At 37.5% G+C, this 15,837-nt stretch overlaps 2 protein-coding genes across 4 annotated transcripts in view; one reads left to right on the forward strand and one right to left on the reverse strand.

Moving 5' to 3' along the window:
• The window catches only part of LOC131436160 (protein yellow-like), a 42,742-nt gene extending 32,346 nt beyond the window's left edge, over positions 1 to 10,396 (forward strand). Inside the window, exon 3 of the mRNA XM_058604696.1 lies at positions 9,151 to 10,396. Within this exon, the coding sequence (XP_058460679.1) occupies positions 9,151 to 10,214 (1,064 nt within the window). The 3' untranslated portion in view covers positions 10,215 to 10,396. The remainder of the gene's footprint in view (positions 1 to 9,150) is intronic.
• The window catches only part of LOC131436161 (junctional adhesion molecule A-like), a 1,299,588-nt gene that overhangs the window by 609,450 nt on the left and 674,301 nt on the right, over positions 1 to 15,837 (reverse strand). The window lies entirely within an intron of this gene.

The raw sequence follows: 15,837 nt of genomic DNA on the forward strand, positions 1-15,837 counted from the left end.
ATATGTGAAAATTTATGAAAAAATATGCAATCACTTTTCTCGGAAACTTCTTGAAAATTTTCAATTTCTTGAGTATTTTTTCACAAGCGATGGCGAAATGAGGTGCACAATATTTTAATACTTACTGCTAAATTTATCTAATTGACGGATCTTATTAGTAAGTGATTATATAAAACTACTTTGGAACTACAACTCCCCGGTCTCCACTTCCGAAAGCGCCGGTAATAGTGAAGAAAATCTCCAAAAATGGAACTCCCGTCGATTTCTCAGCAACGGTTAAGCCGTTTTTCACGATTTATGATTCAAATTAAAGCATTGTCTTTAAATATACTGTGCAATTTCATCCTGATCCGACTTCCGGTTTCGAAATTATAGGGCGATGAGTGTCAAAACATTCAAATTCAAAATGATGCTTCAGGGGAACGGGTATAGCGTAATGGGTATGTCGATGCCTTTCACGCTGCCCACCTGGGTTCGTTTTCCAACCCCGCACATAGGGTCAGAAAAGTTTTCTGGCCCGAAGAGATGAATGACAACAATGTTAAAACCTCTTAAATTCAAAAAAAAAATTACGATGCAAAACTGGTATGCGACGGTACGTGCGGCTTTGCTCCATTCACAGCGTGCTTTGTATAATTTCGTATAGCGTGCAGGGTTGCCACGTTAAAATTTATATTTTTCAGGGGAAAAATATGTAAATTTCTAATCCTTTTATTCAATTTGTACTTACTTGTTAATGTTATTGCAAGATCATGATAAAGATGCTTTTCAATAAAAGTGCACTTATTGCCTTTCTCATAAAGAAAGTTTATACAATCACTTGAAAAATTGACCCGAAGGGCTAAGTGTTCTATGTAATTCGACACAGTTCATCGAGCTGAGCAATTTATGTGGGTATGTGTCAAATAATGTCACTCATAAAAAAATCTTGTAGTCCTGTAGGTTGCTATTGAATTTCACATCGTCATTTAGAGCGACGAAGAGTAAAATTCTTCTAGATTTGGCTTAAAACTGATTCAATTTGTAGGCTATATTAGTTACTTACTAAACGAACCGACTTCGGCTATACTGGTTCCAAGATCCTGGTTCCAGAAGTACCAGAAGTAGTAGTCAAAAAGTTTAAAACGAGACTCACTCAATTTTCACAGAGATGATTTGATCGATTTTCACAAACAGGCTCAAATGAAAGTTCCTACAGTCTTATAGGTTGCTGTTTAATTTCATCCGGGTCCGACTTCTGATGAAACAGACTATAGGGTAAATTGTGTTTAATCATTTAGTGCGACGATGCAAAATAAAGAAAAAATTTCTTATTAACTTGACATAACTGTTCACAATTTGAAAAGGTTATGTTAGTTTATACCCAAAGAAAGTTTCTTATTTTATTCAGGATTGAAAAAAAATTTTCTTCACAAAATCTTTTGGTGATATTTCTGAATATATTGGAAATATGAGAAAGGCATCATTACACCACTAGGTGGATTGAAACAGGTTTTTTATTTGTGCTTCAGGGGTTGATTTTGGATCTTTCATGTCTTCAGAAGAATTTCTGTTTGGTACAGACGGCTTCTTTTAGTATAATCAAAGTTGACATTAATCCACCTACAAGTGAGTTAAAAAAAATTATGTAAAATGACCGAAGACCGCAAATTGACTATTAGAAAGCTGGCAGAGTAGTTAAGAGACGTTTACGTGAAGCGATTAGCAGAAAAAGCATCAGATTAGGGGGTGAAAAAGTCGTGGATCTTGCACCACGACAGCGCATCGTCACACAATGCCATCGTTAGCCGTTAGCATTTGGCTGAAAACGAAACGAATGTCATTCAGCAACCACCGAATGTACCTGATTTGGCTCTCTGCGACTGTTTTCCTTTTCGGTCGACTCCAGAAACTACTTCGTCCGAACGCGTTTCAGCACACGAGATGAATATAAAAAGTGGTTTGAGGATTGGATCAAGCGCTGACATAGGTGTGTTGCAGTAGATGGAGAGTGCTTTGAAGGGGACAATGTCGATTTTGATGAATAATCTTGTATTTTTATTTTCTGAATAAACTCCGGGAACTTTTTGATCAAGGTACATCCAAACCTCCGTTTACGTAAACTTTTTTCACGTAACTCTTTTTACAAACAAAATCTCAAATAACGCAAACTTTTTTTTAAGAACCTACTTCATAAAAAGAGGTTTTTGAATTCAATGAAAGTGATCTCCGGCTCATTTATATTCCATGGAAATTACAAAAATATGAGTATTTTCGAAACCGGTTTGATGAATAGATTTCGGAAAACGATGCATGAGGTGGTTCTAAATATTGAGATAGTGACTTCCGGTTTATTGATACTCCTTGATAATCCTTATAATATGGGTATTTTTGAAACAGGTTTGATGAGTAAATTTCCGAAAACGATGTTTGAGGTGGTTCTGAATTCCAAGATGGCGACTTCCAGTTTATTGATATTCCTTGAAAACCCTTACAATATGGGTATTTTTGGAATGGGTTTGATGAGTACATGTCAGAAAACGATGTTTAAAGTGGTTCTGAATTCCGAGTTGGCGACTTCCGGTTTATTGATATTCCTTGAAAATCCTTATAACATGGGTATTTTTGGAACAGGTTTGATGAGTACATGTCAGAAAACGATGTTTGACGTAGTTCTGAATTCCAAGATGGCGACTTCCGGTTTATTGATATTCCTAGAAAACCCTTACAATATGGGTATTTTTGGAACGGTTTTGATGAGTAGATGTCGGAACACGATGTTTGAGGTGGTTCTGAATTCCAAGATGGCGACTTCCGGTTCACTGAAATTCCTTGAAAACCCTTACAATATGGGTATTTTTGGAATGGGTTTGATGAATACATGTCAGAAAACGATGTTTAAAGTGGTTCTGAATTCCGAGATGGCGACTTCCGGTTTATTGATATTCCTTGAAAATCCTTATAATATGGGTATTTTTGAAACGGGTTTGATGAGTACATGTCAAAAAACAATGTTTGAGGTAGTTCTGAATTCCAAGATGGCGACTTCCGGTTCATTGACATTCCTTGAAAACCTTTACAATATGGGTATTTTTGGAACGGTTTTGATGAGTAGATGTCGGAACACGATGTTTGAGGTGGTTCTGAGTTCCAAGATGGCGAGTTCCGGTTTATTGATACTCCTTGATAATCCTTATAATATGGGTATTTTTGAAACAGGTTTGATGAGTAAATTTCCGAAAACGATGTTTGAGGTGGTTCTGAATTCCAAGATGGCGACTTCCAGTTTATTGATATTCCTTGAAAACCCTTACAATATGGGTATTTTTGGAATGGGTTTGATGAGTAGATGTCAGAAAACGATGTTTGCGGTGGTTCTGAAATGCAAGGTTGTTGGTTCCGTCTTTTTTTCATATTCCTTGAAACCCCGCAACAACGAAACGGGTTTGATGGGTAGGTGCCAGAAAATGTTGTTCGAGGTGATTCTGAAATTCAAGATAGCTACATCCAGCTTAATAATATTTCTTTGGAAAGCTTACAATATGGATACTTCCGGAACGGATGTGAAAAGTAGATTCAAAAGAATAATGTTTGGGGTCATTTCAAAATTCAAGATTGCGACTTTTGGTTAATTGGAATCTCTTCAAAACCTTTACATTATGGTTACTTTCCGAACGGATTTGATGGCTACAATCAAGGTGGTTTCGAAATGCAAGAGAACGACTTCCGATCTATAGATATTGCCTCAAAACTCCTACAGTATGGGTATTTTCGAGTAGCATTCGTTGACTAGATTCCGGTAAAGGAAATTTGAGCTGGTTTCGAATTCCATGATGTTGACTTCTTGTTCATTGAAATTTCCTACATTTATACATCAAACCCGTTCCGAAAATACGCATATTATAAGGGGCTTCAAGAAATATCAATAAGCCGGAAGTTACCATATTGAATTCCAGAACAAAATTGAGCCTGGTTTTCCGGCTTCTGCTCATCAAATCCGTTTCGAAAATACCCATATTGTAAGGGTTTTCAAGAAGTCGCCATCTTAAATTTCGGAACGACGCTAAAGATTGTTGATGGCAATTTCCAGTTTATTGATATTTCTAGGAAACTTTTACAATATGAGTAAGCGTTTTCAAGAATTGTCGACATACCGGAAATCACCATATGGAATTTTGAAACGAGCTGATATCGAATCTGTTCCGAAAATATCTTGGAGTTCGAACAGACATCAAACATCGTTTTTCGGCATCTATTCATTCAAACGCTTCCGAAATGCCCATATTGTAAGGGTTTTCAAATTCAAGGCTTGGATTTCAGAACAACCTCAAACGTTGTTTTCTTGCATCTAATCATCAAATCCGTATCCCAATTATAAGAGTTTTCAAAGAATATCAATAACCCGGATTCCATCTTGAATTTCGAAACGACCCCAAACTGATATCAAATTTATTCCGAGAACACCAATATTTTAAGGGATTTAAGGGAATGGCGGTCATATTGGACTTCGGAATGAGCTCACATATCGTTCTCTGATATCTATTCATCATATCCGTTTCGAAAATACTCAATCCGTTAAGAAAATACCCATCTTCAAGGAACATCCATAAACCGGAAGTCACCATCTTGAATTTAGGAACGACCCCAAACATTGTTTTCCGGTCCCTATTCACCAAATTCCTTCCGAATTTGTTTTCCGGTAGCTATTCATCAAATCTGTTCCGAAAATACTCACACTGTGAGGGTTTTAAAGGAATATCAATAAACCGCAAGCCGCCTTGGATTTTCAAAATACCTCAAACATCATTTTCCGGAATCTACTCTTTACACCCGTTCCAAAAATAAAGACTGTCCCAGAAAGTATGGACGCACTTTGATTTCGCTGTAAATAATTCACAAGTGTTAGATATTCAAATTTTATTCGTTATACTGATAATATTAGACTACAAGAACAGAATATTATTCTCAACATTTGCTACTTAGCCATTGTAGAGTAGCTGGCGCACCTTTTTGCGAACGTTCCTCATTAAATTCCGTACAAACTTCTTGGTGATAAGTTTTGACATATTTTTCCAATCTTTTCGAACTGTTGAATGGTTTCGGCTGCCGAGACATGTTTCCTAAGATGTGCCTTCGTTAATGCCCAAAATTCCTCAATTGGTCGAAGTTGTGGCAATTTGGTGGATTCATGTCTTTTGGGACGAAAGTGACATTTTTGGTAGTATATCATTTTACCGTTGATTTCGAGTAGTGGCGAGAAGCAAGATCTAGCCAGAAAACAACAGGATCCTTGTGGCTTCGAATCATGGGTAGAAGTCGTTTTTGTAAACATTCCTTGATATATATTTCGCTGTTCATTGAAGCAGTGGTGATGAAGGGTTTCGAAATCTTACCGCAGCTACAAATTGCTTGCCAGACCATAGCTTTCTTAACAAATTTTTCGACTTCAATCGATGTCTCGGACTGGTTTAACACTTGCTATTCTCGCACCGTATAATATTGTGGACCCGGCAAGGATTGGTAATCGAGTTTCACGTAGGTTTCGTCGTCCATGATTATGCAGTTCAAATTTCTAGCAAAAATCGTATTGTACAGCTTTCGAACCCTCGGCCTGATTGATGCTTCATGTTTCGGACTACGTTTTGGTTGTTTCTGCTTCTTATAGGTTCGAAGATTCAAACGTTCTTTAGCACTAAGAACATTTGACTTCGAAGTGCCCACTTTTTTGGCCACATCCCGAACTGAAACCTCCTTCTTTTGCCCGAACGCCTTCAGTATACGTTTATCCAACTGAGGGCTAGCAGGATCTTTTTTTCGACCCGTTTTTTTGTTTATCCTCAAAAGTGTTATCCTCACCGAACTTCCTGATTGCATTTCGCACAGCTTTTTCACTTACTCCTTCCATTTTTGCTATCTTTCTCAGTGACAGTCCGCGTTCTGTGCACCATTTGTACACAATTTTTCGACGTAGTTCTGCTGAAAGTTCACGCATTTCGAAACAAACTAATGAAAACGAATAAACAACTGCACAAGTGGTTAGAGAAGAATGTAAACAAAAGGACGCAGCCATAAAAATTGACAGATTCTGAGCCATTGCGAAATGGCTGCGGTTTTTGGTTGCGTCCGTACTTTCTGGGACAGTCTTTACTCGTATTGAAGTAGTTTTCATGGGCAATAAATTAGCTGAAAATCCCTTTCCTTGTATGCAAGATTAAACTTGTATACCAGATTAAAAGTATAAAGAGTTAACCTGTAAAAACTTCTTTTAATCCACCTAGTGGTGTAATGATTCCTTTCTCATATTACTTGTAACATCATAAATATTACTGTGGAATTCGCAAAAACAACTGTTCATTGAATAGAAATAGGAAAGTTTGTTCGGACCTAATCCAACAAACTCTACAAATCCTGTTTATCCTGTAGTTCCGGAATTTGAAGTAGTATCCAAAAGAAATTTAGAAATTACGTATGAAACTTTTTCTTTTAACCTATGAGTTTGTGAAAATCGATTTGGCCGTCTTGAAGGAAAACGAGTGAGTGAGATCCTTTTTGCAGTTTTCAATCACCATTCTCATTTTTTTCTCAAATAAATTTGAATTCAATGACATTCGTTTATTCGCTAAAAATTTTATCAACCGCAGCACCGTCTTTTACCAATATCACACACCAGTAGCAGACATCCGTAACTGTTTCTTCATAGCGTGTACGAAACAGAACATAGCACGCATCATTCGTTTTGTGTTTTCTTCTTCATTCGGTGTTGTACATAATTTCAATCTATATGGCGATTTGAAAACTTTGACACTCATCATCACTGTAACTGCGGAATCGGAAGTCGGATCCAGATGAAATTTCACAGTAGCTTTGAAGATAATATGAGCTTCAATTCAAATCATGATTTGTGAAAATCGGTTCAAGCATCGCAGAGAAATCGAAGTGAGTTCTATTTTTGGAGATTTTCTTCACCACTTTCGGTGCTTCGGGAATAGCAAAAGGGGGACCAGTAGTACCGAATTAAGTTTTTATGCCCACAAACTAACAAGCTCTACAAACTAGAAGAATTTATCAGACAGTTTTATAAGATTTGTACCTCTTTACCATCGTTCGTGAAAAAAAAACTAATGAAATTGGTAATTCTCCACTTATCACAATTTAGTTCCGGAACCGGAAGTTGGATCCGGATAAAATGCTCTAGGAATTTTTAGGAAACTATAAGACTTTTGATTTAAATCTTAGTTTGTGAAAATCGTTTGAGCCGTTTTAGAGAAAATTGAGTGCACACTTTTTTCTAATTTTCACATATTGCTATGTAACTCCGGAACCGGAAGTCGGATCCAAATGAAATTCAATAGAAGGCTATGGGAATATGAGACCTTTTATTGGAATCTTAGTTTGTGAAAATCGGCTCAGCAATCTCTGAAAAAAGTGAGTGCATATTTTGTCCATTTTTTTTATGCATATCATCATATATCTCCGGAACCAGGTTGACATTCAATAGCAGGCTATGGAACTATGAGACCTTTCATTTGTATCTTGTATGACAATCGGCCCTCCAGGCCTCGGTTAAAAAATCGGTTTTCACAGTGATTGCATAGCCTTACTATATGAAAAAGGCAACACGGAAAGACCGAAATCAGCATTTTGGCGAAAAAATTAGTTGATTTTCTGATTTTAGTTAGTTATTTTTTGAGACAACTAAAAAAATCTTACTTTTGCTAATTTAGATTTTTTAATTCTAATTCCCTTAATAATAATAAAATATTTGTTGAAATGGCTATGTTTTTAGTTAAATTCACCAATTAAACGTGCTGTCATTTCTTAGCTAAGGCACGCTTCATATCCATTCAACTAATTTTTTAGTTGAATTAGAGAAATAAAACGTTGTTTTCAACCAACATAAATAGTTGAATTGGTTTCTGCAATTTGCAGCTATATGGCGCTCTGTCACCAAAAAAACGTTAACACCGTAATGACTAATAGCCACTAGATGGCACACAACTACCGGAAAAAATTTCAGTCGCGGTTATCTTTTCCATATTGGCAGGTATAAATACGATGTTGTATTGGAGAGAAAGACATAAGCGAAACATAAACTTCTTTTTGAATATTTTTCTTCTCAATTGCATTTTTCCTCATTCGACTTCGCGAAATTGACTATTTCACTGAAAACTTTGAGCACTCGGTACAAGTAGTACACCGGACAGCGTAGCCCAGAAGGTTGGAAGAGACAAAAAACATCATTTGACATATACAATCAGAGTGCAATATTCGAAACTCACTTCACTGTTCCCCGTAAAAACATTATTAGGCACAATCGCTTTAAATGCTCACAAATTCTGAATAAATACACTTTCCACTAACAGTTTACGTCAGTTTTACATATCGGTTTAGAAATTTATATATGGATATATCGTAACACATGCGAAAAACATCTAAACAATTTGCAAGCAGGTTCAACAAGACTGTCCCTTTTAGCTTTATATTGGATTGTTTTGCTTTGACACTTCTCATGAGTTTTTAGCTAATAAACTTGTTATTAAAACCAATTTCATTTTTGTTTTCTTTGTCCTGTCCTTCAGTAATGATGGTGATAGATAAATAGAAACAAATTTTCTGATTTTAATAACAAAATTTGTTGTCAATGAGAATTTTGTACTGGATTGAAATATTGCTGGTTTGTGTCCAGAATATTCGCCAACTAAACACATTCACTAGAAATAAGAATTTTTTTCAGCAAAGTAATTTCTCAATTTTAACTAATTTTATAGTTATTTTGGAAATTTTGTTGTTAAAATCAACTAATTCAAAAACAGTAATACGAAATAGGCGCAGAGCTAATTTCGGTCGTTCCGTGAAGAAGTGTTCATAAGCAGAAGTCCGTGAGTACAAACTGCACTCACATACGGGTTTAGATACTGATTTCTTTTCCCAAAGTGTTCTTCAATGCCTAAAAAACAAGATCAACTAAATCATACTAAATTAAAAAAAAACTGAACAGTTCAGTTTACTGAAACAATTTCTTTCGCGCGATTGTCGAGTAAATTAGATCGAAAACAATTTTATTGCGAAAAAAAAACGCGTGAGAAATATCACGTAAATTAAGGTTCTAGTGTAATTTCATTTCGTAAGCAAATTTCCATTTTTGTTCTAAATTGTTTTCGCATTTTTCAGATGGCAATCATGTGACGTGTCCTCCGAAAATTCTACTTCTGGATCTGAAACGTAACGGAACTGTCATCATGCGGTACGAATTTCCGAGAGATGTGGTCCCGGCAGGAGTCAACTATCTGAATAAACTGGTCATCGATGATGCATTCGGAGGCTTCGCGTACATTACCGACAACAGCGGCGGAGATCCGGGCATTGTCGTCTACTCCCGGCAGCTTAACCGGTCCTGGAAAGTGCGTGAGAATAACTCGATGCGTGCGGCTCAAAACGCCATTCGGTTCGCCGTCAACGACACTGAGTTGAACTTTTCGATTCACATTGACGGCATTGCGCTGGGACCGTACTACAATCCACACATTCAGAATGACATCGATCCGCAGAACGATCCTTTGCTCGGAAACCAAAACTACGAGCGAAACGTTTACTACAGCCCACTGTCCAGCTATCATCTGTACTCTCTGCCGGCTTCACTGCTGCGGGATCCGGAATTCGTACTGAAAGCAACCCCGCGAGACATTCTGGAATCGGTTACCGACTATGGCCGCAAGAGTTCCCAAACGGACGGAATGATTATGGACAATCAGGGTGAGCTATATTTCGGCTTGTTGGGAGAACACTCGATCGCCCGGTGGGATTCGTACAAACCGTTCACCGCCAAGAATCAGGTTATAGTCGCCCGTGACAAGACTCACATTCAGTGGGTCGACGGAATGGGATTCGATCACGAGGGCTACCTGTACGTGGTGGTCAACCGGTTACACAACTTTGTCGGTGGAAAACTTCGCACCGATGAAGTTAACTTTAGAATTCTTCGATCGAAAACCGGAGCCCTGGGCTACGTCAGCACACCAGACAATGTGTTCAATAACGATGTCCGATACCGATACGACGGCCAGGTCGACAACAGTTTGCTACACTACGGAGTGTCATCGACGACGCCGATCTCTAGCCGACTGGAAACGGCCGGCTTGTTCGGTAGCGGCAGAAATGGGGCATCGCAGAACCTCGCGGCAGGAATAGTCTCGGTGGTGATTTGGGCACTGGTGGCGAAGCTGATCGCAGTCTAAAACTATTCGTGCAGGCTTCATTGCTGATTTCAGTTACCGTTCAGTATCTTAATTATCGTGTAAGAGGAAGTGCGTTGTAAATAATTTGATGTTACGAAATGTGAATAGATTTAACAATTTACCAAACTGAAAGTTGCTATTTCCCAGTTATAAACTGCTAAGAATAAAGATTTTAAAATGTATGAGCGCAGGCATTTTTTCTGTGAATTTAGGATGTTCGTTTTTCCAGTACTGTACTCTCACAGCAGATTTGAATCGACAAAACATTCAGGGAATTAAAACCAATCACGATCCCGGGATTTACATGGGAAAATATTTTTCAGCTTACCAACTCCGACCAGCCGAGGACACATCCGGAGCACAAACAAAACGAGAATGCAACAGCTTTTTTTTTGTCAATCCCGCCGAGCTACAAATTGGACAAAACATCGAAATAGCAGCGATAGGTAAATGAGCCCAGTTTGACACAGTTCCACAGTTCAGTTGATGCTCTAATCCGTTGTGGTAAACGAAAAACATCCTCCAATTACAGGATGATGACATGCCGCGTACTCACACCAGATAAAACCGCAGAGGATTACAAATTTACCGCTGAGCTGCTGTTCAGTTTCAACTGCTTCAAGCCACATTCCGGTTTTTAATCGCAAGCCCGGTCGTATTTTTCAATTAAGTGTAACAAGTTAGTAGGTTAACAGCAACCCAAGGGTATTTTAAATTTACCCACTTCATGGGCGCCCCTTGGTACTCCGTGGGTTGTGTGTGAAGTGGTGCGCACCACTCGAACTCGCTGCTAACCGGGAGGCTTTACACGGTGTTGTCAAAATGATTTGCGGTTATTCTACCGGGAGGAGCCTCCGGCAACATCTGCGGGTTGCGAGATAACTAAAATTTCCATTTTTCGGTAATGTTCGCCTAAAAAACAAATCAAGTGAGGATACGCATCAGCACGCACAGGTACCTACTTATTTAGTGGTGGAGCATTTTAGAACTTTTACATTTGGGAGTATGTTTTTTGGGCTCCTCTAGAATCGTGTCTGGTTCGTTAGATGAAGCTTATAACTAACAATTTGCGAGCAGAATGAACACAATTTTAGGTAAACGATCATGGCTTCATGTTGACACTGAGTGTATAGGCAAATCTGGATAAAGTGTACCGTTTAAAATTCGCACATACGAGTTTTTTTTTCAAAAAATTGAGTTTTTATCCCATTATCACTAAATTTTCTGGAAATAAAAATAAAACAGGTAAAATTGGTTTTGGCATCATTCATTTAATTTGCTTTGCTTTCATATCAAATATTGTTTGTTTTCTCTTCTGTTGTATTTTGTTAAGGTCCCAGACTCGTTTGTCCTGCCACTACCCCATACACACGTTTGAAGTGGGAATGGCAATTTATCTCTAAGATACTACACGGAACCACCCGCGATCCCATTTCAACCAGAATATTAGTTGATTTTCTGAATTTGATTGGTTAAAATTTGGTACAACTAGTCGATTGTTGTTTTAACTAAACTGTCATTTTTGTTTTTCGATTAGCAGAAACGATGATTGAAACAACTAATTTAATTGGTTGAAAAAAAAATGCTGTCAATTAGTGAGGACACATACCTTTCAATTTCAACAAATATTTTAGTTGAAATAACTGGCGTTGTTATTGAAACAAAACTCTGTTAGTTGAAAAACAAATCGGTTTTAGTTGTTTTCGACATTTGAAGCGACGCGAACAGATTTCAACTAAAAATGTTGATTTTCTATTGCGATTATTGTTTTGCTTTCAGCTGTCTTCGGCATTTGACAGCATTCAAAGCAACACAACTACTACTACTACTTGAATATACGCAAGTCAAAAACCATATTGGTTGAATCAAAAAGAAATTAGTTGAATCAACTATCGCAAAAATCTAAAAACTGCGATATCGCAATTTTATGATCGGAGGGTTCTCCGTGTAGCTTGATCAAAAAGTATTGGTATGTAATGTCAGAGACATAACTGGATGTCGTGAATACAAATAAAACTGTCACTCTATCTTTATACTTTCGAATATCAATTAGTTGATCGATTATGTGAATTGTGCAGGTTTTGCCCTTTTACACTACTAGAATTTGAAACGATACACCTAAACTACAGTACAGTTTAGTTACAATAAACATTCTGACACACAAATTTTACGAAATAACCAGTATAGTTTTTTATGATAAAATAGTGGTGGTCTTCCGCTTGTAGTAACAAGCTTTGTATTTCGCTTGGAGATTCCTCGATCGCACCATAATCAATACGATGACAACGACAGTCGGCTTCTGAGTCGAAGTTGAAACCATTCATGGAATTTATTTCATCGCTGGAGCATATTTGCCATTCCAATGCACCGGCGAACAATTAAATGTCTGTAAAGGCGATTTGCAAAAACTCACAAGATATCGACCGAAATTTTTCGTAGTAGGGGACTGAAATGCTAAGCATGTCCAGTGGAATTGTAGGCAAAATAATAGTAATGGTAAAATACTTCATAATCAACTCTCAGCTGATTACTTCACAGTTCTTCATCCCAGTAATCCGACTTGTTCCTCTTCCGTGAAAAATCCGTCTACAATTGATCTGGTTCTAACGGATCAAAGTCACATTTGTAGTGAACCGATTACACATGCTGACTTTCACTCAGATAATCTTCCAGTAACATTCAGACTTTCCACAAAGCTTTAATTAATCCAATTTGTTCTATATTCAACTATCATAGAGCTAATTGGTTGGATTACAGATCTCACATTGAAAATCATGTGGATCATGAAACTATTTTAGAAAATTCTGCGGACATCGACACAGCAATTGATAATTTGAATCATTATATTATCGAAGTTAGAAATCTTTCAGTTCCCAAAGCTCAAACTAAATTAAATTCCCCTATCATCGATGACAATCTTCAACTGCTCATTCGATTGAAGAATGTTCGTCGACGACAATATCAACGTTCTCGTGATCCTGCTATGAAAAACATAGTTAAGGATTTACAAAAAGAAATTAAACATAGATTTACTCTTTTGCGAAATGAAAATTTCGCAAAAGAAGTTGAACAAATTAAACCATATTCAAAACCTTTCTGGACACTTTCTAACGTTCTTAAGAAACCTCAAAAACCAATTCCTGCTCTCAAGGAAAGAAATCAAGGAATGAAATCTCAGCAGTTCGAGAGTGTCCACAATTTTAATTTGAACGTTGTGAGTCCTATTGAAAATGAAGTCTCACTGAAATATGATCATATTTCAACTCAAGTGTCTTTACCAAATGACATTATTGAGACGAATTTGGATGAAATTAAGTCAATCCTAAACTTAAAAACATGAAAGATCCTGGTAATGATATAATTTTTAATATTCTTTTTAAAAATCTTCCCGATGTTTCCTTGAGACTAAACGCTAAAGTAATTCCTATCCTCAAATCTGATAAAAAGCCAGCAGAAGCATCAAGTTATCGACCAATTAGCATACTTTCTTCTATCGGTAAACTTTTTGAAAAAAAATCTTGTTGAAAATGATGTCTCATATAAATGAGAATTCAATTTTTTACCAGAGCAGTTTGGATTTCGTCATGAACATTAAACTACTCATCAACTTGTCAGAGTAACGAACATGATAAAAGCAAATAAATCTTCTGGGTTATCCACTGGAGTTGCTCTTCCAGACATAGAAAAAACATTCGACAGTGTTTGGCACAAAGGTTTAATAGCAAAAATGTCTGATTTCCAGTTTCCTATTTATTTGATCAAAATGATTCCAAATTATTTAACTGATCGTACTCTTCAGGTTTGCTATCAGAATTGTAAATCTGAATTGCTACCCGTACGAGCCGGTGTTCCGCAGGGTTCGAGCGTAGCTCCAATCTTGTATAATATTTTCACTTCTGATCTTCCAAATCTACCCGTTGGTTGTCAGAAATCGTTGTCTGTTAGCCACAGGTAGAAATCTAAGAGTGATCGGCAGTCGCCTACAAAGAAGTTTAAATATTTTCAGTGATTATTTGTCAAAATGGAAAATTAAACCAAATGCAGAAAAAAAGCATTTAATTATCTTTCCTCATAATCCAAGAGCTTCTTTTCTTAAACCAAAAAATAATCACATTCTCAAATTGAATGGCTTGAAATTGACATGGTCTGATCAAGCTAAATACCTTATGATAAAAAAAAGAACCGGAATTTTCATTTTAAAATTCCCGCGCTTGTCCAATCGGTAAACTTTTATTCTCTCAACGTACACATTCTGTCAAATTTTGACGCATATCGTACGATTAGCTTTTGTTTGGCGTCTATACAAAGAAGTTGAAAAATTTTCGTGTGGCGATTTTTATATCTTTTTAACACTCACTTTCCAGGATGTAGGGATCCATCACCGACAGCTCTTCCCGAGACTTTTCCAGGTAGTTACGATTCTTGGGCCCTTGCTCGAAGCGTTGTGACGATTGAATCGGTCAAATGGGCAGTTGAGAGTTTTGCTCCGTACAAGTCTCCTGGAAAGGATGAAGTTTTCCCAGTGTTACTGCAGAAAGGGTATGAACATTTCAAACATGTTTTGAAGAAAATACTTACTTTTTGTCTTGTGACAGGATATATTCCAAGAGCCTGGCAGGAAATAATTGTCAAATTTATTCCCAAAGGCGGTCGCGACACTTATGAGGAAGCGAAGAGTTTCAGGCCTATAATTCTTAGCTTATTTCTTCTTAAAACAGTGGAACGCATAGTCGATCACTATATCAGGAAGGGGACGGGTATAGCGTGATGGGTAAGTCAATGCCTTTCACGCAGCCCGCCTGGGTTCGATTCCCAACCCCGCACATAGGGTCAGAAAGTTTTTCTGGCCCGAAGAGGTGAATGACATTAATGTTAAAGCCTCTATAATTGAAACAAAAAAAATATCAGGAATGTTAGTCTGGGCGTGCATCCGCTACATGGAATGCAACATGCTTACCAGCGTGGAAAGTCCACTACAACCCTATTACATGATGTTGTGTACAACATTGAAAAAGCTTTCTCACAAAAGCAATCTTGCTTGGGAGTTTTCCTAGATATTGAAGGTGCCTTTGACAACGTGTCTTTCAATTCAATTCTGGAAGCAGCCCGTGGTCATGGCAAACCTTCAAGTATCACAAACTGGATACACGCAATGCTTAGCAATCGACTTCTTTGTTCATCGCTTCGGCAAGCAGAGATTAGAAAACTGAGTGTCTGTGGATGTCCTCAAGGTGGTGGACTATCCCCACTTTTATGGAACCTAGTCACTGATGGTTTGTTAAGGAAACTTAATAACCTTGGATTTCTGACTTATGGTTTTGCGACGATTATCATATATTGATGACCGATATAAGCATTAACACTCTCTTTGATTTAATGCAACAAGCCCTGCGATCTGTTGAACTGTAAATCCGGGCAAAACATCAATGGTGCTTTTCACTCATCGTAGGATAATCACAGGAGCTCGTCCGTTGCAGTTCTTTGGTTCAGAGGTCACTGTGATCGATCAAGTTAAATACGTCGGGGTTATTCTGGATTCAAAACTGAATTGGTCTGCTCACATTGACTTCAAGATTAAAAGAGCCTGCATGGCTTTCGGCCAATGCAGACGAGCTTTTGGAAA

The sequence above is a fragment of the Malaya genurostris genome, chromosome 3 (genome assembly GCF_030247185.1).
Source record: "Malaya genurostris strain Urasoe2022 chromosome 3, Malgen_1.1, whole genome shotgun sequence".
Taxonomy (NCBI): domain Eukaryota; kingdom Metazoa; phylum Arthropoda; class Insecta; order Diptera; family Culicidae; genus Malaya; species Malaya genurostris.